General features: G+C 36.3%; 1 protein-coding gene and 1 long non-coding RNA gene across 2 annotated transcripts in view; both read left to right on the top strand.

Annotated features, from left to right (window-relative positions):
• Positions 1-16,365, top strand: part of epm2a (EPM2A glucan phosphatase, laforin) — a 34,168-nt gene extending 17,803 nt beyond the window's left edge. The window contains exons 3-4 of the mRNA XM_055189257.2: positions 14,685-14,929; positions 15,738-16,365. Of these exons, the coding sequence (XP_055045232.2) occupies positions 14,685-14,929; positions 15,738-16,021 (529 nt within the window). The 3' untranslated portion in view covers positions 16,022-16,365. The remainder of the gene's footprint in view (positions 1-14,684; positions 14,930-15,737) is intronic.
• On the top strand, positions 2,375-2,968 carry LOC141369361 (uncharacterized). Its single transcript, XR_012373036.1, has 3 exons — positions 2,375-2,509; positions 2,662-2,748; positions 2,838-2,968. It is a non-coding gene; the product is annotated as an uncharacterized lncRNA (long non-coding RNA).
• Positions 16,366-25,436: the final 9,071 nt, after the last annotated feature.

Genomic DNA, 25,436 nt, shown 5'->3' with positions numbered 1-25,436 from the left:
TTTGGGAGCCAACCTTAAGCGGCCTGTCGATAAATTGCAGTTTAAGTCACGTCCGTGTTGGCTTCATAAAGCTGTACTGGGGCACGTGCCCCCATTTTCTAACACTTTTTCTTAAAAGCCTGATGCGTGCAGAACTGTGCAGCATAATGCGTGCAAAACCCACCATCCATACAATGCAACAAGTACTAGGAAAGGTAAACATGTATGCATTTAAAATACTGAGGTTCTCAGCAGTTACTTGCCAACTGTGGGCACTGTACACTCTTAAAATTGATGTGTTAAAATTTTACACAAAATATGTGTAAAAGGATTCCAACACATTTTTGTGTTAGAACTGACACATAATGTGTAAATATTATACTTAACTGCTTACACAATGAATGTGTAAAACACGTTTACCAGCACACCATAAAATAAAATGCATAATTATTGTAATTTAATGACGATTTATATTTAAACGAAGTAACAAAATAAAATATATCTACTGTTAACCAAAATATATCTACTGTTAACCATTACTACCACATAACAGCCAGCGGTGATTTTCATAAGGACTTGCCGAGATCAAGCTGCGTTGGGCGGGGTACATGAGCGCTGAGTATCCGGTGGTTGTTTGGATCAGAACTCCGAAAGAGTCGGAGCTGATTTTTTAATAAACGCTATCTTTATTAACCGACCGCACATTTGATCTTTTTATACATACATTCTCGCCTAAATAGCTTTTGAATATACATTTTGTGACACAATAAGAGTAATATTTCAAACATTATGCAGGCGTTCTCTTCCATTGGTGGCTGTCGTAAGTTCACACGAGTCAGCTGATGACGTTTCACATGGACAGACAACTACGCATTGTTGTATTTTTTTTGCGTGTGTTATTATTATTTTATTATTATGAAATTCATGAACATTATTATTGCGCCTTGGCAGTCTATTTTATATTTGTTTTATTGAGGAGAAAAAACAGACAAGAACGCACATTGTGTTGCGCCTGCGCTGTGACGTTCTTTATTCAACCGCATTTCCAGTCGAGAGGTCAAGAATGTTCCTGTCTGCATCAGGTAAGAAATTAAATTAAAAATTACAGTTATAATATGATATCTATTTTTCATATAGTGTAAGAAACTTTCGCATTAATTGTGCAGGAGACTGTTCATTTAAACTTTATTGTGGTAACGTTATGCTCGCTCGTTTTGCAAAGTTACGTTTGGAGATTCATGTTAACAGTCATTGTTTAATGAAAGGCACATTGGACTACGGCTTAGTATGTGTGACACTTGCAGCACTTTAACGTAAATCTTAAACACCGTGTCCTAAATAGACGTGACACGCGGTGACGGGTTTCTTTTCAGTTTATGTCCTGACGTTAAGGACGGGATATTATAAATTATGCCTTTCGATTATCGCGACGCCTCGTCGCGTTTGGTTAAGCACATGGTGGAACAGTATGCACGTCACTGTACCTAACGTACTGTACACCTGTAAGCGGCATGACGAGACAAAAGACGGTAAAACTCATTATTAATCGGTGATCCTGTACATACTGGATGCACTGCCACATTTTATAATAATGTTTTTTATTTTCGTGTCGCGCCCGTTGCGTTCAATATAAGGTTAGACAAGACGCAATTACTGAGTAGTGGTCTAATGGTAAGGAGTCAAACTTCACGAACCTTTCACTGCTTGCAGAAAGGCTGAAGTGCTACGTAGTGAATAAAATGGGTGTAGTTTTGTGCTAACTTACTAGATGTAAAGTGTTTTTTTTTTTGCACTATTGAGTTATAAATACTGCCCAGTAATACTAGATGTAAATCACAATTGTTGTGTCAATGTTTGTTTGTAATCTTTTTCAGCTATCCATCTGAAAAAGAAAAGCTGGCACTCGCAAAGGAGATTGTGTTGTTTGGATTATGGTCTCATTTGGTCAAAAAGAGGGACATGTAAGGATGCTTTTACATACTTCATTTATGTGTATGAAATTACTTACTTGATAATGTGTATATAAACTGTACTTGACTCTAACTTAGTGCTATTTTTTGCATTGATCATGATAGGAGTATTTTTCTTTTTTTTGATGGGCCATCACACAGTGGATTTATAAAAATGAGACTACAGAACATCAGACGGAAGCTTCAGTTGACGTGAGAGGACATCATCAATAAAGAATGCCATTGACCAAACCTTCAGTCATCAAAGAAGATGGATACAGGTAATGACAAAATCACCAACTGTTGGTGAAATCTTTAAGGAATATCCCCAATGTCTGGACATGCCAGTCTTTGTAATATACTAAACTGCAGATAACTTTACACAAAGTGTTTCATCATTTCAATATTAATGTTTCTTATTAAATTTACTGAAGGTGGACATCGAGTTACCGATAGGAAAGAAGACATGTTTATCAGGAAATGGGAGGTGACAATTATTGAGAAACTCAGGGAAATAGCATCTTTAGAGAAGAAAATGGACATCAGACTTTCATTGAAGAAAGCTGACAGTCAACATAATGGTATTATTTCTTGTCTCTGTTCCAAAATTTTTTATTTGGAAAATGATATTTAAAATGTAACATTCAATGTAAGATATAAAAGTAATCCTTTTTAAAGAATTTTTTCTTATAATTTATATTTTGCATGTGACCTGCATGTTTACTACACCCAGATGAGCTGTGTTATACAATGTTAAGGATACTCGTTCATCTTCTGCTGTGTGAATTCTGCTGTCTCAGACATGTGGGACTTGGTGCCGGTAAGCTTTGTGACTAAAAACTTTATATAAAATAAGTAATTTTCATGCAACAACATTTTCTAATGATGTTCATTGTTTCATTTCTGTAGGCTGGTACCAGCGTGACCTCTTTGCTTACTAAATGATGAAAAGGTGTCTGAAATCAGCTCAGCCACAGTTGGTTTCCAACGGTTCTTCAGGACATAGAGGCCACTACGTAACTGTTGCAATGAACAATTCTCTCGCCTTTCCACTGGATGATTACAATCTGACCTGTGCGGTAGACAGACTTTTCAAATTTACTAGCTAAGTAACCTTAAGTATCCCTGCCAACTGTCTTCAGGTTTTTTTTTTGGTATGAATATGATCTACCCTTGTCCCAGTCCTCTTGCAAACAATCCAAGGCAATGGAGTTTTAAAATGGATCGCAAAATTGCAGTCTATTTTAAACAATGCATGCACTATGTGGCGGTTTCCCGGACAGGGATTAGACTAGTCCTAGACTAAAACATTTTTAAGAGCTGTCCAAACTGAAAACAACTTGCACTGACATATCTTAAAATACATCAGTGCTCTTTGTTTTGCCTCAAAATGCACACAAGTAATGTTTTTAGTAAGGCATGTTTGTTAAAACCAGTTATATTTCCTAATTAATCTAAGGCCTTGTCCTGGATTAAGATAATCCCTGTCCGGGAAACCAACCCTAAATATTTTGTGATGGAAATTTCTTTGAATACACTTGTCAAGTTCATTTGAAGTATTTTTCTAAATGTAAAATAACATGTTAATCTTTCAGGACAAGTTAAGATTTTTTGATAACTTGCATGTTGAAAACGATTTCAGACATTGTTTCAACATGTTTAACACAGTTGCTTTTAAATTCAATGAATTATTTTATAAATGGTGTTTTAAAATGTATAAATGTAATGTATGTTTGAAGTGATTATACTTGCACTTACATTTATTTAAATTAGCATACATCTAGCAACATACAGTACTAGCATATTTTCATGCTAGCATTAAATGTCAAATATTTGTTATTTTACAAATAAATAGTTTGTGAACAATATTCAGTAGTTGTCTGCTTGATTTCATTATTTAAAGTTTACAAATCGTATGTTTTTTTTTCTCTTTTATATTTAAACTAAACAATTACTGGGTAACACACAGTTGTGTTAAATTAATAGAAAGTTACACATTAATGTGTTTACTGAAGCAACACAGTTTTTGTGTTGCATTTTATAACACATATTCTGTGTTAAATTTAACTCAACATGTGTTGTCCCTGCGCACACTCAGAACATGTGTAAAAAATAACACATGTTGTGTTGTTTTTAACACATTTGTTTTAAGAGTGTATGTAGTGCCCTAAACTAGAAGTTGTGAATTAAATATTAATTTCATATTTGAAAGATTGATTTATTGTTATCATACAGAATCAAAGACAGTACATAACACAAATGTTTTGTTTTAGCAACAATGCAATTTTATAGACTTGACAGAGGTTTTCATGAAACTTTATCATCTGATATCTAAAACTGACCTGATTAGTTTGTTTTTCAACTCTCATTTCCATCAAACTCATCATATCTCTTTCTCTTTGCCTGCTTCTTATATTAATTAATTCACTTTAGTTTCATCATGTTTCATAGCGTACAATACTTCAATCACATACCATCTTCTGAACTTCTGTGTGCGGCACTGTGTTGGTTGCCAGATCCGTGTAACAAAACCAGCTCAATGGTCATTAAAACCTATTCCAAAAGCATTCAAATGGCCATTCACAGCCCAAATAACAACAATTAGTGAACAAAATTCGTTCATCTTTTACCCACTGAAAAATGCAGAAACAGTTTCAAAGTTTCAAATTTTTTACTTTGCATAAAGGCTGTGGACTTGGCAACACAGTCGCACGTGGACATGAACTTCTGCATCTGTTTTGAAGTATAGGTCTCTGCGGAACAAAAAATGGGTGTTCCCAATATTGAGGCATTTTTAAACTGGGATTAGGCGTTTTTTAACCATCCAATCAAAAAAGTACGGAAGCCCTGAAACGCCATACATCATTATTTTTTAACACCTATTCAGTTTGAAAACGCCCCAAAATTGGGAAACGTCTCTTTTGTTCCACAGAGACCTCCTTCTCAAAAATGCATTTGGGAATCGCCCACTCAATTTGAGCCAATCAGACAAACAGGAGGAAAAATACTATTTCAGTTTGAAAACGCAGCCAAATTTGAAAAAGATTTTTGGACAGAAACTCCAGTCTCCAGTTTTTGTGTTCACGGTTAAAGTGTTTTGTAAAGTGAATTGGGTTACTACTATGTTACAATGCACACAGATTCTTGTGTTTTTTTTTTGAGCCACGATTATTCATGTTAATAAACACACTAACATGATATTTATACTGGGGAATAGCAGATTTACACTGGGGCACGTAATGCCCCTGTATTAGATACTACAGTCTATTATGATAGTCTGAAACAAAAAACTTTTGTATATTTCCAGTCATTCTGTAAAAGCTACATTATGTTATTGTTTAAAGGAAATACAGTAATATACAGTTATCCCATACAGTGTAAAGACGAAGAGGTAATATTACTTTTCTTATCAATCAGTTTTAAAAATTGTCATTGAGTGCAATCATGCTTTTGGATTAAAGGAGGTATATCATAGCAACACACATTAAAACTGCTCAGCACAGAAACCGCTTAGCATGGTGAGGAGAGATTTCGCATAATTTTGTGGGTCAATAAGAAAGCACATAATGCACCCTCAATGAAGAAAACCTCTCAATATTTGAATTATTGAGAGATATTAAACTTACATTTACTTTGTAAATTCCACTTAACTTAAAGCATAAAACTCCAGAGTCTAAAACCCACAGATAGTAACATCGCATTACCCTGAGGCTCTTCATTTGGTATTCATCACCTCTCTCTCTCTCTCTCTCTCTCTCTCTCTCTCTCTCTCTCTCTCTCTCTCTCTCTCTTTCTTTGTTAAAGATTGGGTTATTGGGTTTGGCATGAGTGAAACCATCAGGCTGACATCAGATTTGAAATGTTACAGAGTTGCAGATCATGATCCAGGTGGATCCAGCAGAATTCATAGTGGAAAACAGAGATTCTGTAACACAAACTGGTGAAAGCTATTCTAGGTGTATGTGAGTCATATTCTGGATAATTTAAATGGTACCTGATTAACACTCATGTCCGGTAAATGCATAAAGTGTATGAAGTAAGGTCAGTTGCAATCGCAAAAACCTATCTTTGTTTTATCCCTAATTGTGGGAATCTGTGTCTTTTATCCCTAACTCTTCACTGCATGTGACATGTCTTAGTAAATCCAGTAGCCAAAGGATGTTTTGAGCTAGCTTAATACATTTGGTCCAATATGTCCTGACACTTGTTGCCAGACACTTTAACTATTGTATACATTTATTACAAAGTCTAATCGAGATTGTGAAAATAATTCCTGCAGGCAAATGAAGGCCACAAGTAATGTCTGTAAGGTTAAGTACACATTGTAGGTCTTTGACCAACAATAAATACAAGCTGCTTTTGACAACTCTGCCTAATTTCAATGCAGTACACAACACACACTTGCACACTCATTCAGTGCCCTCCATTATTATTGGTACCCTTTGGTAAATATGAACAAAGAAGGCTGTGAAAACTGTCTTTATTCTTTAACCTTTGATCTTTGTTCTCTGCATTTATTGTGTTCATCAAATATGTTTGCTTTAAATGCGTTTAATCCCGGCCTAGCACTACATTTGCAATGTTTCTAGATACATCTTTAGTGATTTTGTGATTGTTTACTATGTCTGCCAGAAAAGCTTGCATGCACTTAGAGGGTTTTGCAGCTAAAGACAGTCAAATTTCTTAAATAACAATGAAATGACAAAAGTGATATTTTTAAAAACAAGGTATTTTAATTAATGACTAATAACCTTTTCATTGCTATTAAAGTGAAATGACTGAACTTAAACATAAGAGCCTGATCAAAAATGCTCATTTACAAGAAAACATGTCAGACGCACATAAGAGCATTTAGCATCTGAACTCCTCACATATTAAATGAACACCTGATTACCTCTGCCAGAAAGCTTAAAATGGCCATGTTTGGATCTTCCAGCACGACAATGATAATAAAAACATACATCAAAAATAGTTAATTAACCACAAAATCATGGTCTTGCTGTTCATCTCAGACTTGATTCCCGAAAACATATTGTGAACTGAAGAGGAAATCTGAAGGATCTGGAGAGATTCTGTATGGAGGAATGGTTTCAGATTTCCTGTCATGTACTCTCAAACCTCATCAGCCAGTATCCACCTTATTTTTTTACGTAAATGTGGGTGCCGCCATCTTTGTGCTCATTTGTGTATGACTTCCAGTGATCCACTAAAGCTAATGTAAGTCATATTGCGGGGGACATACAGTATATATTTATATATATATATATATATATAATGACATAAACTGCTTATTAGTTAATGTTTATTATAGTTTGTGATGTGTTTTGCGCATACTTTTGTTATGTTTTAAAAAAATTAAAATAAGCAAATCATTTTATGAGCTCATGTCTTATTTATTCCATAATAATATTTTCATAAAAGAAAAACAATACTGAATACATGTAATAGTTTAATATGTTTATTATGGTTTGTTATGTTTATTATGGATCAAAAATGTCGCTTAAAGGTGCTCTACGCGAATTCACGCGTTTTGTCGCCCCCGAGCAACGAAATGATTGAATATATCTTAATTTTATATTTTAGACCACTTCTTAATTTTATTCTCACATCGGCTCATACATATCAGGTGTAGTAAATATTTACTATGACTGTTTAAATCATGTTTTATGCGTGCTCCCACCACACTGTTTTCTACTGGGTGGCTATTGAAACAGACGTCTCGCACAAAGAAGGGAAATACATCACATCAATTATTTCCACATTCGATAATAAGGTGGATAGAAGAAGACTCAGAGCTGTTACTGTCTCTTGGCGAAGGAAGGCAGCACATTGTATTTACAACAAGGGTGCCACATTTTTTTTAACTGTGTTGTGTTTGCAATTGTTTGTTTTCACCTAGAGTTGTTTCTAGCAAAAGATCAAAAGATTAAACAATAAAGACATTTTTTTCATAGCCTTTGCTCATATTTGCCAATTTAAGGGCACTGTACACACAAACATATTCAAAGAAGGAATTATTCACACTCTTAGGGGCCAGTCACACCAAAAGCGCTTTAAACGCTTGCAAACGCAAGGCGCGATGCACTGCCTTTTTTAAAAAAGAGCAGTGCGACGCGGCTTTTCATATTGCTAAGCAACCACCGAGTCAGCTGTCTTGTCAATCAAATATTGAAGCGTGAACGCTCTTTTGCTGTTAACTGTCATATTAGCAGAAACTTTAAAAAGAAGACGCTTGCTCTGACCTTGTTTGAGGATGAGAGGTGCACAAACACGAAGGAGAGAGTGAGCGAGTGGAGTCCGGTTCTTCAAAGCAACTGTAAACTTCACTCACCACAACGTAAGGCCCGCCTCTCCCCTCATTCGATTGGACAATGGAAGACGCGAATGACGTCAGGCGTTTCTCCGCTCTCAGCGCTCCTTCAAAAACGCGTGCGCGGCAGGCGGCAAAAAACCGCAAGGCGCTCGGCGCGCATAAACAGCGCGCAAACGCGCCCTGCCCATAGAATATCATTCAAAAAAGGCGCCTGCAACTGCCATAAACGCTTTTGGTGTGACTGCAGCCTTACTGTGCACAGCAGCTTTAAAAAGTATTTAAGCCAGACTTAAAGCTGTCTAAATGTCCTTGCATTATATATCACTTCAAATGTCATGCCCTGGAGAAAAATTGATAGATCATAGTCATTGCTTTAGACCATTAACCTGCTGCAAACTCACTTTACCCTCAATAATCTCATTTATGTGTTTCTCTCCGAGGGAGGCAGGTGTGTTTCTCTTTTCACCTGATGCCTTTGACCTTCCTGCCTTCCCTCAGCTGTCAGTCTGCCTTTTTACACCACTAAACACTCATTTGCATTTCTATTATCTGGACTCAGAGCTCTTGAGGCACGCTCACATTATGCACGGTTGAATCGTGCCCGACCGTGATTGTGCCCCACTACCCCACGGGCTTGCACTCGCACTGTACTTTTATAAGTCGATAAGTCTCCAAGCATCCTTTCAACATTAGGATGAGATTGTCTTGGAGAAAAACGAAAGTAAAGTGCACTGGAGCCCATCTTAATGTTACATTTCTGACTCTTTATTTCACGTCATTTGGGACGCAGTGACACACAGCACTCTTACCATGCTTATCATATTGCTTGGTCGATCTGTCGCTTGTGCCACTCAGGCGTTTGTTTAACCATGCTGCGCTCGGGCACGGTTTGGTTTGGATAGTGTGAGTATGCCCTTATATTCAGAGAGAGATACAAATGAGACCTGCACTGTGTCCGAAACGGCTTCCTCGTTCACTCCATCACTATTCCCTATTTAGTGAATGACAATTGAGTCCACTGTGGGGGAAGAAGTGAACAATTGACAATTTTGGACACTGACGTAAATACAATGCGTCAGAGAGCTGTCACAGAGATTCGTCATAAACCTTTACAACTTGTGTGGGTTTATGGATTGTACTGTGAAACGGTAAAGTTTACTTTCTTACTGTTTGTCACATTTGTCATGTTTATTGTATTAGTTGATAATAAATAAAACAAAACACTATTATGTTTATTTATTATATTTAATAAACATGTGTATTGTGTTTTAAATAAAAGGTATCGCATTTATTTTTATTTTGTTTGTTTTTTAAAAGAACTACCAAAAGTGTATAAACTTAAATTTTTGGTGTTTACTGTCAGTATTCTTCAGCTGATTCCAGTTACGTGTTTGTCTCCTGTTGTATCATGGGAAATAGTGAGTGAGCTACATGTATTTATGTAGTCATTAACAGGGCTCCAGACTGCCACCAAAATTTAAGGGTATGCAACTGAATTTTATATCCAGTTGCACATGTGCAACCAGAAATTTGACCTTTTTTTGTGATGTGACACAAATGCAACTTGAAAACCGCACATTGTACTTTCTGCATCTATCATTAAAGTATTTATTAGTAATACCGTGGAAATTAGTAGAAATGTGAATATTTGGTTAGCATGGTAATTTACAGTGTGTGCCCCTAACTTTTCTGGTTGTGCCCCTAAAATTTTCAGTTGGGGGCCACTGTTCTCCTAGTGAAAAAAGTTAGTCTGGAACCCTCATTAAATGTACCCTCAAAGTCTTAACTCTTTCCCCGCCATTGACGAGTTATCTAGTCAATCAAGAGAAAACATTTGCATAAAAAAAGTGTTCCTGATTCATTTTTAATCTGCAATACCATGATTATCCACTAAGATGCACTTACCCAATTTATGAAAAAAAAACTGAAGCCAAAACGTTATTTACTAATTTTAAACTTTGTGTATGTAATCACAAAAATGCAATAATTTCAGCTTTTTGCAAAAAAAAAAAATATTTTTAAAGAAAAATACCCATAAGTAAGAGTTTATAAGCAGAGAAAAAAATATAGGTAGGATGAAGCATTTTTCCCCATTTTGTTTGTTTATTGTTTGTTTAAAAGCAGATGGTCGATTCTTTCATTTGATATATTTGTATGTTTATATATTTTAGAAGAAAATTTTCCTTGAAGACATTTTGTGAAAATCACAAAAAGTGACGTCACTTCAGCTGGTCGCGCTTTGCACAGTTCAAATGATGGAGGGGAAAGTAGTCCACACCTGCCCTGCGTTCCAGTTTGTTTTTTATGACCTTCCCTCGCTAACTTTTCTCAGTCTCGTTCACTCGGATGTACGTCTTTGCTTACGTTGTACTACTGCTAGAACACTTGAAGTGGGTTCAAATGGATCGCCCTAAGCCCTTGATCACATGGAAAGTGGAGACAGCCCCCTCCATCATTTGAACTATGCAAAGCACGAGTTGCTGAAGTGACGTCACAATTGTGTTGCATTGTGGGATATGGAGCTGCCTGAAGTGTACATATGAAGCAGACTCGCTCCTTTAGTCAAAATCGAGGGAGCGAGGGTCTGTCCATACAAACTTCCCTCGTCCACTTGACGAAGTGGAATGCACTTCAAAATGGCGACAGGGATTCCCCGAGGGGAAGTGTTTAGGGAATTTCGCGAGTGCGTGTCTAAAACTGGAGTGGAACGCAGCCCTGTAAGTTAGGGCGTTCCATTTGATCCCACTTCAAGTGTTCTGGCAGTAGTAGGCACTCGTACAATGTAAGCAATGACGTACATCTAAGTGAACAAGACTGAGGGAAGTTAGCGAGGGAAGGTCAACTGGAACACAGCCCATAACACAAATGAGATCGGACAAGGACTAACCTAAGGCAAGGGTATAGGTGATAACAATGACGATGGTGATGATATAATTAACAGATGACAGGTGCAGACAATGAAACATGAGGTAAAACTAAACAACAAAGACTAAACTATAACACCCGGTAGCATGTCCAAAATTTCAGGAACATCTGTTTTAGCTCAGCTTCTGACAAGATAACCACCCTATTTAAATACAATTTAAAGCTGCTACGTGTGGAAATAATTGAGTTTTTGGGTGCTGGTGCGTGATGAATTCTGAGTCTAAATATGATACGCAGCACCTGAAGCGTGTATTTAACATATTCACTATTGACTGGCTTTGTGTATTATCTTAAAGCATTGTTTGATTCTGAGCACAGTTGAAATGATTTTGAGGCGATTGTTTGATTTTATCAGTTCAGTCAGGTTCTGTGAATGAAGTTTGAAGATTAGGTTTTGTGTTTAAGGTTTTAAGTTAACTAATCTTTGAGTAACAGATCAAATCATTTAATGAGAATCTACTGAGGCAGAGGCATACTTGTGAAGTGCATCTGAACTTTTATGATCTAACATTTTGGCAAAGTCATAGCTGGATCTGTCATACTGCAATTAATACAGTAATGCAGTATATTTAGCATTTGCAAATGCAAGGAAAACTTTGTCTGTAAAAGATATTTATTCTGCCTCATCATCACTGAGATCAGCCAGAGGACTTTGTCTTCCATTATGGCACAATAGCCAATTTGGTTTCTGCCTCTTCATCTTTTTGTCTGATTAAGGCCTGCTTCGTTTGCAAAAATGTATCAACTATACATTGAGTTTGCACTCAATGTATCAAGCAACTACTCTTTATTCCTCCAAAGCACCATAGTTCAAATCAGATCTTTCACTCTTTAAAGAGTTCAAAGTGTACTCTTACTTCATGTATTTTCTGTTGACTACAGCTGTCCCTCAGAGTTAACATGATAACTGATAGCATTGTTTTGGAGGACCATGTTAACAATACTGTAGGGAGAACACAGCAGTGCTTCCACCGTGATATAAAAATCACTTACAAATATATGCATACAGTATAAATGGTCATTAGTTTATATCCAGCTGGTTTATTCATGATTTAGTCGGCTTAGCTGCATATTTTAAGTTAATGACTAAGCAAACTGTATGCAGCTGTCAGCTACATTAAAGGCGGTGTGCATGGTTTTTAAAAAACCGGCCGACTACCAAAACACACTTGTAGCAAATCAGCAGTAAGGGGCGTGTACTAACCGACATCGTTGCCTGGGTTGCGTAGGTGGGGGCGGGTCTATTAAAAGAAGGTATTTGTCAACATTGGCTTTCAGAGATCATGCACACCGCCTTTAACACATCCAACAAATCAAAATCTGATTTTAGTTCTTTTTTGATCATCACTGCAATACATATTTTGCTTTTTTGATTAGATAATCATTAAATGTACATAAAAGTATTTACTTCAATACTTATTTATATATTTTTATTTATTTCATTTAGCACATTTTCATGGTTCAGTACTGTTGTTTTATCACATTTGTAAGACATTTCAGCTGGTTTCACTTTAGGGCTTTTCACACCTGAAATTGTTAACCCTGGGTTATTCTAAACCCAGGGTTAACGGAATCCTGGGTTAGTTTTTTCATGTTTCACACTGTTCAAACTTAACCAGGGGTTAAGAGATAACCCTTGGGTATTCATAATTTGACGTTTCACACTGTGCATTCCTAAACCCTGGGTCAGGAGTCTCCAACCCAGTTTCAACACACCTGTCTGTAATTATCAAGCCTTGATTAGCTACTTCAGCTGTGTTTAATTAGGGTCATAACATTCTAACCCTGCTTCGTTTCACACTGCATGCGTTTGGCACCACAATGCGGGGTTAACACCACAAATGCGGTGCTAACCCTGCTCCAGAGCAGGGTTTCATAACCCTGGGTAAAAAGCGGTGCTAACACCGCTTTCAAATTACAGGTGTGAAACGCTCCTTAACCCAGGGTTAAAAGCAGGGTTTAGAATGAAGATAACCCAGGGTTAAGCGCAGTGTGAAAACCCCTTTTGAGTGTTACGCCGGTTTCACACCGCAAGCGTGAGCAGCGCGTAAGCGGCACATGTTTTTTTTCCGGCGCCCATGTTAACAAGTTAAAGCATGCACATCGCACGCGTGAGCAGCGCGTTGCTTGCGTGACAGGAGCGTCGCTGAAGCAGCAGTGCTGCGATCGTTTCGGCGTCAGGTCTATTTTTAGATTTAAAATGACAGTGCATTGTTAATGGTTTAAATGGTCGTGGATTGACGCGAAAAAGTGAATGTGACGCCAAGTTTCTTTCAAACAGTCATGACTTTGAGCAATTTAAAAGAAAGCAATGAAATCTTTAAAAACACACTGTTGCCAGAAGACTGCGCTGTCGTTCACATTCTGCCCAGCAAATGAGTCCTCGTCTATCTTAATAATCTTCAGAGAAACAGATACATCTATAAATCTAATATGCTTAAACACGATCCACTGCTTCATGCTGTCAATCACTGAGTGATTTTTTTATTTTATCATAAAACTTCAGAGAAACAGATTTTATAATGTGCTATGGGCTTTTTATGTCTATAATTGTGTTTTGTGTCTATATCTGTCATTACCCAGACAAGAACAGCACAAAAACAATGTGGATTAAACAAATCACATTTATATAAATTACACTGATCATCAAAAAGTGTCTTGAAGAGGTTTTGCTTATAAATGCATGTAAAATAAAGTAATGTGAACTTGAGATTTTTATACTGTTATTAAACTGCACAGTATGCACTGCAAACGCAGCCGATGTGAAAGCACAATGGCGACACGCAGCAAACGCTCTCCTCACGCGTTGCTCATGCAAAGCATACACGCTGCTCACGCTTGCGGTGTGAAACCGCCATTATGTTTTTTTTACCCAATATCCTTTTTAAAAACTATAAGTTGATTCAACGTAGTTATCTGTATTCACACTGAGTGTGTGTCATGAACACGATGCTCTCGATTTGAGCACGCTTACCACACATCTACATTCATTTACATTTATTCATTTAGCTGACACTTTTATCCAAAGCGACTTACAATTGCTATATATGTTAGAGGTCGCACGACTTTGGAGCAACAAGGGGTTAAGTGTCACAGTGGATTCGAACCCGGGCCTCTCACACCAAAGGTGTGTGTCTTATCCACTGCACCATCACCACTCCATTCAAAATAACATGCACCCAAAAGACTCAAAATGTGAACCACTGTTAATCTATCATATCTTGTAAAACATCATACTTAGTCATTTTGTGATCCAGGACTTTAGAGGAATGAGCTAGATGAAGCACTTTCAGCATAACAACAGAAACATTGTCTCCTGTTAGTTTTCCTTGTCTGTGTAAAACTGAATAAAGGGAAATATATACTGGTTGTCATATGCATGTTTTCTACACTTTTGTAATTTTTGACTGACATTCATTACAGCTCGCTTAGAAAAAACACTCATTCACCGAGCCTAACAACTTTAATATGACATCATATCTCTCTCTTTCTCTCTCTCTCTCTCTCTCTCTCTCTAGGGTTCTACCTCGGGTCTGGTTGGGCAGCTGCCCTCGTCGAGTTGAACATGTGACTCTGAAGCTGAAAGAGGAACTGGGCGTTACTGCGGTGATGAACTTTCAGACAGAATGGGATGTCATAAACAACTCGTATGGCTGCCGTCGTGACCTCGGTCAACCTATGACCCCAGAAACTATGATGTATCTGTACAATGACTGTGGCCTTGCTTACATCTGGATCCCAACCCCAGACATGAGCACAGAGGGTCTGAATCTGTCTGTCTGTCTGTCTTTTTCTGTGTGTGCCAATATAACATTCACATAATAGCACTTCATCAAAACCTAATGAGCTGTCTCACTGTCTCTTATATTTACATTTACACATTTGGCAGACACTTTTATCTAAAGCGCATTACAGTGAATTACAAGGTACACAGTTTTTATCAGTATGGGTTTGAGCCCATGACCTTTTACACTGCTAACGCAATGCTCTAGCACTGAGCTATACTGTTGCTTACATAAGCAGCCAATCCTGAAGCATCACGAGTGACTGACACCACACCTCCCACATTAAATCTGTCTTGACTAATGTCTCCAATGAGTTTCTAGAATAGTTTTTTTAACGAATGAATAAGTAGCAATACTTTAAATTACTCAATAAAATAGATACACAGAGAAAATGATACCTGCTGTTCAGAGAAGTCAGCAGCTCATTAGGTTTTGTCTTTACACAAGTATGCAAACACAAATAGAAAAGAAGTCAACACAAGATCCGATGCAGTAACTTACTGTAATGTGTTGCTTATTGCAATTACCAAAGAAGATAAGGAAGTGACAGAGCTTCAAACGTCTGTGCCAATAAACCACTTGAGTTCTTTTATAGTTAGTTATCAGTTAAGTGTTCCCTATAGCAGCGTTCTCCTCTCTATGACAGTATGAAAAACAAAACTGACCATAGGAGAAGACAGATTAATGTCCACTACAGTCACTTGCTCCAAAACATTATGAATTATTAATAGTGGTGAGTTATTCATTGTTGACATCTAATAAAGTTTCATTGCGGTCTCTCTGCAGGTCGTGCACGGATGTTACCTCAGGCGGTTTATCTGCTGTATGGACTGTTGGAGAATGGTCATACTGTATATGTTCACTGTAACGCAGGAGTCGGACGCTCTACTGCTGTGGTGTGTGGTCTTCTTATGTACGTTTTGGGCTGGAAACTCAGAAAGGTGCAGTACTACCTTACAGCCAAAAGGGCGGCAGTCTATATTGACGAAGAAGCACTCGTGCGAGCTAAAGATGACTTTCTGAAGAAGTTTGGGCGACTTCGTCCATCTGTCTGCTGCCCAGAGACATGAGGGTCAACAGTGTCCTCTGATCTGGGTCGGAGGACAATATTCAGATCTAAATAAAATGTTATTTTTGTAATATGGGAGGGAAAAGCTATCATGGTTTAGCAACTTTTCAATTACGAGTGGGATGATTTGGTATTTGAGTTGACAGAAAGGCAAATAGTTTTCTCATAGTGTTCATTTATATCTGTCTTTACGCTTGCTGTTCAAGTTTGTTGTTTCCTGTGTCTTTTGATCTTAAGTGTAATGTATGCTAATTTTTTTCTGTTAAATGCCTGCTACAATGTTCTTTGTAAAGCGACCTTGAGCTTGTAGAAAGGTGCTATAAAATAAATTCAAACGACTTATTATTTGTTACGTTTTATCTGTGTGTGTGTGTGTGTGTGTGTGTGTGTGTGTGTGTGTGTGTGTGTGTGTGTGTGTAAACTAGGTTGGAATTAAATATAAAGCATTACTTATATTTTTTAAATATATTTTAATTATATGAAGTTGTTAAATCTGAGTTTGGCAGGAGTACACCCATCTAAGTGTATTGTTATTTCAAAGATATAAAAGCTTCTTCTTGACATCAATTCTTTCTGCATCCTTCCTCCCCCTCTTCTCCTCCTACTGTATGTTTTTTGGCCTATGGTTCTTCATTCTGATTGGTTAAAAACGTGTGTTAAGCCGTGATAAAATACCCCAGTAAACCCACAGTTCAGACCACATTAAATAAGTATCACTGTGCCACTGTTGCTGCGTACTGATTTATGAAAATAAACACCACAGTCTTTAATCATATTTTTATTTTTTTACAATTGGTCAATTAATTGCGATATCCAGATAAATGTCAATAAATATTGTTGAGTCATCTCGTAAATAAAGAGAAAATGTTCCCTGAGGAGTTTCTACCTCAAATTAATATCTCCGCTATTATTCGCTGGGTGGCGATCTTACCCGACTTAAACACTGAGGCATACACTCACCACTAAAAACACAGTGTGTAAGTTTTGATGGCTCTGAATCTGATCTCTTACAAAAGTTCTTCACAAAAATTGAATTATCTCCGCTTTTCTTTTAGCTGAAAATTTGAGAGGTGATAAGAAAACAAATGAAGGTAGGATGAAACAGGTTTTTTTAAACGAAGTTTAACGTTCTTTCTTTTGATATATTTTATGTTTTTTTAAAGAAGATCATTTTTCTGAGGCATTAAACTAAAACTGGATGGCAACTTAAAAAAAAACGCTGACAGGGAAAGTTCAGCATGCTTCCAAGCATATTTGATCACTTCAACAGTTATACGATATAAATGTAAATGTATAAATTAGATGAATGTTGATTTATGAAAATAAACACCATTTTATTTTATGAAATGCTGCTATGCATATGAAGTAACCGTTTTATAAAAGCAACAAGCCCCGCGAAGCAGTTGTGTAACAGTGTATTCTCAAATGAACATAAATTAAGACGCACACATGTTTTTGTGATGTTACAAACTGGAAATACAATGACAGTTAATTATTTGTTATAAATTATGGTTGATGGTTCACCTCAACTATGCAGCTGTTTACAAGACATCAAACAGACCTTGAGGTAGAAAATGGTAGATTTAAATCAAGTGTTTCTGCAACGATGAATAAACATGAAAATATCTTGTATGTATCTTTATAAAAGCATGTGCAAAAAATGCAATACAATATTGACAAAATAACAAATAACATTTTATTAAAATGCACCTTTTCTTGTTTACATTTAGGCATTTAGCAGATACTTTTATCCAAAGCGACTTACAAAGATTAGGAAACAGTAAAGCGTTTTGTCATAGGGAGGCATTTGTACAAAAGGTGCTTATACCAAGTTACCAAGTTTTCACTATATACCTGTTGAGAGAAAAAGAAAGATTTAGTGTATTTTTTAACTGAAAGATAAGAGATACGATCAATATCTATGTCAAGTATTTTTTGGAAGAGGTTTGTTTTTGTTGTTTTTGAATGTTGCAAGAGATGTGGCTGACCGGACTCCTAGGAAGGTCATTCCACCTGCAGGGAGAAGTGAAGGAAATTGCGCAGGAACTGATTTAGTGCCCCTTTGTGAAGATCGCAAATCGACTTCCGCTGTCTTTGCAATGTTATAAGAGAAGGACAGATCATCATCAAAGACTACACCAAGGTTTCTGGCAGAGTAATGGTTGTGTTGCCAAGTTGAATGGATAGGTCGTGCTGTAGCGTGGGCTGTGCCAGAAAAACAAGCAGCTCTGTCTTAGCAAGGGTCAGCTGGAGGTGATGTTTCTTTATCCAAGCTGAGATGTCTTCTAAGCAGGCTGTAATATGTGCTGTTATGGTGGGATCATCAGGGTGAAATGAGAAGATGATCTGTATGTTCTAAGGATGATGTGTAGAAGGAGAAAAGAAGTGGACCAAACACTGATCCCTGAGGGACCTCAATGATCATTAACAGTACGGTACCTCTGTACTTTATGTTCTTCAATATAGACCAAATGTATCACTTTATATCAATAATTTGGTAATATTGTAAGTTATAAAACAGTTTGTTCCAGTTCTTGATTCTGAAATTCGATCCCAAAGCTCTTCCTCTGGCAAAGATTTAAGAGAAGAAAATCTGTCAAGTTTCTCCTTAAATGTGTGTGCTGCAACCAGATTTCATAAATCCTTTAGTGTGAGTCTGGCTTTTTTCCAGATTATAATAACTTTTACATCAATCACATGAGTGTATGTAAGTTTTTCCTTTAAAATGTCTTTAAAGAACACCAGTTTTATCCCTTTATTGCTCATTCGGCTTGACATACTTTGCATTTAAAAGGCATTTGAAGACTTTTGTCATTCTACTAATGCAGCTTTTACTGTCAGACAAGCTTCCATTTACCTTTAACAAGCTGCTTTCATTCACTTAAATGTAACTCAATATTCCTCTTATATTTAGTAATGAAATAATTTGCCCTTGAAAAAAGCAGCTGTAATGAAATAAACTTTTCACTTGACTCTTAAATAAATAAAGATACAATGACAGACTTTATGTAGGAAACGAAAAACTATTTTTAAACTACTGTTTCAAAGATAAACTGTACAGTCAAAATATAAGAATAAAGTGTGTTGGTATAAGGAAAAGAAATAATCATCTAACAGACTCACGTTTAGATTCTCATCTACCTCATTCTGTAAGAAATATGGCCTCCACACTTTACAATGGCATTGCCTTTTATTTAAATATGAGCATAAATCTATTAAATCCCAGAATGAGCTGAAACAGCTTTTGTGTTTTGTTCTTATCTATTTTTGTCCGTCAGTGAACTGTGTTTTATAGTTGCATGATCATTTACAAAGAGAGCGGGTTGGTTCGAAAGGCTAATATTATTCATTTATATTTACGTGATCCTAAGGCACCCATCACACTGAATGACTATGGTGGGGTTATATTCAGAATTTAAAGTTATGTAATGAAATTCCTATTCTGAAAATAATGTTTTTTTGTGGCAGCATGTAAGCCACACAAACTATCTTTAATATTTTTGCATTTAAATATAAAAAAATCAATAGCACGGTGTAATGTCCCTCCTTTATCACCTGTCAATGGTGTTATTTCTGCATTTCTACGGTTTCTGCTTTTATTGTTGTAGAAATGTTTGACTTCATGGATCAGTGTATGATCACTGTCGAGTCACTCCCACAATATTTTGACGTGATACATTTTACTTAAAAAAAAAAAGATTTTACAATCAAATTGGCTTTTACAAGTACTATATGCCTTTTACAATGATCTATATAGATTTTTAAAATGTTTTATTCAACTCATATAATAGATTAAGCAAGTTTTTAGTTAGTGTTTTAGTAATGGGGCAAAACCTTAAACACATCTTTGAGGTATTGAGCACACCTGCTGGCTTATGTTATACTAATGCATCCAGGCTATTCATTCTAAGAAGAAAGCACCATTTCACAGAAATCTAGAAATGAGCTTATTGTAAGTTTGAAAGCGACACCAGTTATCTCTGTGCTACAAAATAGCCAATAATTAAGATGTTATAGTTTCAGCAATGTGCCTCTACATGACTCTAATCATTATTAAAAATTCACTTCACCCTTTTATAAAAAAACTGTGTATAAATCAGAAAATTGCCTTTACTCCAGACTAATATTATGCACTCACAATAATGATGCACAGCATTTAATGAAGCCTTAAATTCATTCTGCAAAGCCGAGTTTTATTATAATCATTGCTTAATAACACCTGCATGCATCCAGCTGCTGGAACTGATGCTGAAATCCATTAAATGAACTCTTTAAAGATCTTTGCTCTCCACACTACTGCGCTTGTTTCACAGGAGGATGATAATACACGTTTTAAAGAGGTATATGAAAATTTTGTCATTAAACCCATATGGCTTTTTCTCATTCATGGGACATGGGAGATTTTTTAATACCACAAATGCGAAGTAAAAGTAGTTTATATGACTTATGTCATCTGAAGACCTATGGTCAAGCTACTAGGTAAAAATCCTTTTCACAGCACATATTTAAAATTGGCTCATTGTGTTTGGTTATAAATCAGACTTCTTATTATATAGTCACACTTTTATGGAGTTTTCATTTCCATAAACTGAAATTGAATTTAGCGTTTTAAATTGTGGAGAAGAACGAAAGACTGGAAGACAAATTTGGAACTAACACAATAGACAACAATAAGTAAGTGATTATAAAGTTAGTATTTCACTTTCTTTACAGCTACATTGACCCTTCATGACATCAAATTAAACTTATTTTACTTCCTTAATGCACATTCCTAATTCCATGTGTATTATGTATCATAAGGGTGAGTGGGGCACAAACTAACACTAACAAAGCTACTTTACATACAGGGCCGAGCGATCTGTGCTTTTGGTCTTTTTCTCTTATTGTCAGAAGATGATCTCCGGTGAATTTGTGAAAAGTTTTGATGTGTTTTGGTTAAGATATTGTTAATGATTGTCTATTTATGCTCACTTTACTCCGAGCAAAATGATACCCTGACAAAGGCTTTTTTTGCTGAAACGTTGGTGAATAAAACTTTTTGCAAGTGAGTGTGCAGTCAAAATTTTGTAAATAAAAGTAGTTTGCCTTTTGCAAATAAAAACACAGCGTCTACACGACATGGCGGCTGCCACAATACTACAATGTGAATGAAAGTTACACCTTCATTCTTTGTTTATACATGGAGGGCTGTTATAAAAATTTTCTTTGCAGTATGACGTCCAACTGCGGAAGTGTGTTTGAGGAAGGCGTGTATGAGGCTTCACTTTTAAAAAGAAGATCTCTTTAGGTTTGAAACTTTAATTTTTGAAACTTGAGATTTTTTATATCCACAAACAGCTTTTAACACTCTAAAGACATGAATCAGATTATATGACACCTTAAATATTACTCCATTTATTGACTGTAAATTTTTTTATGAATCTATTCAGATTAAGTTTTACATTTAACCTCAGCTTAAATTTATCACAGCTTGATCTCTCACCTCTGCCAACCCTATTTCTACAACTTTCAATTTAGTCATGTGATTTTTTACAGAACAGTCATTTTACATTAGTCAAAGTGTTGGCAGCTTAGCTTCAGACTATAAAACAGTGTAGTCAATAAAAACAATTAATAAAGACAGAATACATCAAATCTAAATGTTGATAAAATTATGGAACAATGTAACAGTGGTTAAAGATATAATGGTCTTAAAATGCAAAGTCGGCAACACCAAAGCTCCAAAAATACCAAAAATGTTTATTATTAAAAGCTAGTGCATGGCATCAAGGTAACATTGTTAATGTCACACTGTCTCTGGAGCGAACTGTTTACATGTCCCATTAAACGGATGCAAAAACATCATTTGGAAGTGCTGGTAAGGATACTGACTCTTACATTGGGACACTTGATCATTTATTTTCGCATGACGTGACTATTAAAACACATTGTGAGATATCACCACTGATATTTATAAGCAGACACATCTCACTGACTAAACTAGTTACAATATAAACCACTTCATTATTCTGTTTCATGTAGTACTGACAAGAAAAAAGTCCAGTTATAAAGCGAGTGCTCACACTGTGTTAAGAATAAATGGAAAAGCAACAGTATATAAATATAGTTTTATTAACTTTTACCTCGCGCCAAAACAACACTGTAATAAAATCCGTAGAAATTACAATGTTATTGCAGCTGGGTTGCCGGTAAATTACCGTAGATTTAAATTTATGTTATTTACTGGCAAGAGTTTGTTCAAAGTTAAATGAATTTGAAACATCAACAATTCTTTATCTTTACAGAATGAAACTATACAATAACGGCCTCATTCAAAGCATTCTGGGAACCAGAAATCATCATCAACCTTTTTCTGTTTTTTGCTTCAGATTTTGTTTCGCAGAATGTTTTGCTTGATGCTGTTTTTCTAGTTTTATTCTGTAAAGACAAAGAGTTGTGAATGTTTGAAGTTCGTTTAATTTGAACAAAATGTTGCCAGTAATGACGGGAATTTAAATCTACGGTAAGTTACCGGCAACCCAGCTGCAAATTTCTATGGAATTTTTTTACAGTGAATAACAACACAAACTACACTAAATATGAATAAAATAATCTTCATGACAACAAATACTGCTGCTTTGATCTCATTTTTGACCATCAAACTTTGACTATCAGAGCCAGGGAATCCCTGTCAGAGATGTAGCCCAGATCAGGCTGTGGTCAGTGGTAAGTGAACATCCGAATCTTTCTAAGCAAATGTTCAAATAGGTACCATCTTTACTAATTGACTGCAGATTTGAATATTATACATACATATTCTCAACTGAACTAATCTTAAAACTACACTTTGTGGCCAAGAAACGGCTATTCTGTCTATTAAAATTTAAAACAAACACTCGAAAGGCTTACTTGTTATTCTGGCCTTCAAATTCGTGGTGGAAGAAAGTAGTTTCCCAACAAAGAGGCTTTTAAAATAACTTGTTTTCTAGTTTTTTTTTCAAATGTATACTGTTGTATAAAAGCAATATTGCTCTCGGACTCGTGTGATATAGCTCTTTATGGTCATTGCCTCCTCTACTCGGACTGTGGCCTCGTGCCTCTGGCCTAATTACAGCCGTGATGATATAGTGCAATCTCACACTCCTAATACCGCGATATTGCTTAAATATATGCTGAACAAGATCTTTCTGTGAGAATGACAAAGAGATTTCTTCTACCAGAATTTCTCCTTCATCTGACTCCGGTTCCTTCATGTACAGCTGAACAACGGTTCATCTTAAAAAAGTTCATATTATGTGGCCTTTAGGTAGAGTGTGTATATATATACACTGAACAAAATTCATGGGCAACAGCTCCTCCGGTGGACATTCCTGCAGTCAGCATGCCACTGCTCAGTTTAAAGTGGCCTTTAATTGTGGCCAGCCTAAGGCACACCTGTGCAATAATAATGTGGTGTAATTAGCATCTTCATATGCTACACCTGGATTATCTTGGATGGATTGTCTCGGCAAAAGAGAAGTGCTCACTAACGCAGATTAAGGCCACATTTACACATAGCCGGGTATTTAGAGAAACAAATATTTCCCCGCCTCCGTTTTCAATAATATCATAGTGCACACAACATCGTTTTAATTTTTTTTTGCATGAACCTGCATAAATACATTGTCGAGCGCCATAATAACTATGCCAAACTATGTGCGGCAGTGTAGGGAGAGGAATAAAGCCACGCAAGCCAATCAAAATCTTCAGAATCGACACCAACCAATAACACAAGCGACTTCCTGTTCATTTCATAGGGCGCTCACATGACGTTAAGACTTTTCTGGCGCATAATGTGATGTTTTAGAACCTTAAACCCCGTTTCTCACAGTTGACACCCCAGCTGAAAAATCAAAAGCATAAGCTGGTAGCTGGTTTTAGCTGGTTTAAGGTGGTTTATGCTGGTCCTCCCAGCCTGACAAAGCTGGTCTAGCTGGACTTAGCTGGTCAGGCTGGAAGACCAGCTGGCCCACCAGCATGACCAGCTTTCTACACCAGCAAAACCAGCTAAAACCAAGCTGGAGACCAGCTAAAACCAGCTCACCAGCTTATGCTGGTATTAGCTGGATTTTTCAGTAGGGACAGCAACACATAACCGGTCCGGGGTTATCAGAAATCTTCACTTTGGCCAGGGGTTTTAGAAATAAAAATTTTCTGTGATAAAAACAGGGTTTTCGTGTAAATGAGAAGCCAAACCACAGGGAAATATCTGCGTCTTTCCTTCTTGTAAACAGGGCATTAGACAGATTTGTGAACAATATTTGAGAGAAATTTTGTGTACATAAAGTCTTAGATATTTGAGTTCATCTCATTAAAATAGGGGCAAAAACAAAAGTATTGCATTTATATTTTTGCACAGTGTAATATAATACGCTTATTTTTGTTCAGTCAACAAAAATGTTTTGTTGTGTTATTCATTACAGTAGGTAAACATAACTAGTTATGTTAGGTCAACTTTTGATTTTAAATAATCTTTTAAATGTGGACTTCAGTCCCTGTTTGTTGAGTTAACTAAGCTTTCAAATAACAAACAGCTGATGTGTTATTAAGGAACCCAATTTCAGTTTCAGCAAAACATTTTAGCACATTTGTCTTGATGATGGTGATGGAGAGGTCTGCCACATGCTGTTGAGAAATGTTAAAATCCTTATTACCTGATTGCTTATTAAAATCAATTCTCATACAACCTGTGCTATATTGCACAGTAAATCACAATAATTCTGACATATTGTAGTTAGTTATTCATTGTTCTAGATAAAAAGTCAAAAAGCTTCTTTTTTTTTTTTTTTTAAAGAATACAGTGTTTAGATACAGTAATATTGAAAGGCAATAATGAAATTAAAAGCTATCGAAGAGCTCATAAACCAAATAAAGGTTACACAGTGGGGGATTCAACAAAATAACAACCCAAAATATACCTCGATTTCTTCCTCTGCCCCTTTTTAATCAAACTAAGAGCTTTTCTTTAAACTCAAGCAATATTAATCAAAGCAAGTCACTGCAGAGACGTTAAGCTGAATTAATGCCGGGTGCTTGAAATCTGAACGTTCTGCTTCATCAAAGCATATTTACAACAAGATAAATTAAAGTCTCTATCACAGGTCTCTGTCAAACATTACTGTCATCCAAAGACCCATTCCAGCAAATACCACAAAAACACATTAGTCATCTTTCAGCTTGAGTGTTTCTCAGACAAATGGGAATTATGTCATTTCTAAGGGTTTAATATTTCATTATTATCCTGAAAGTCTTGAGGTAAACATTGCAAAGGTCTTTACTGTTACATTTAATTATGCAGTTAACTGTAATAGTGATGTGATATCTGCATTGAAACAACGTTACAGAATTAAAATGAATAAATTCAAATGTTTTACTGTATGCATCATATTTATTTTAAT

This window comes from Misgurnus anguillicaudatus, chromosome 13 (assembly GCF_027580225.2).
Source record: "Misgurnus anguillicaudatus chromosome 13, ASM2758022v2, whole genome shotgun sequence".
NCBI lineage: Eukaryota > Metazoa > Chordata > Actinopteri > Cypriniformes > Cobitidae > Misgurnus > Misgurnus anguillicaudatus.
The sequence above is the reverse complement of the archived record's forward strand: the minus strand, read 5'-3'. Positions and strand labels throughout refer to the sequence as shown.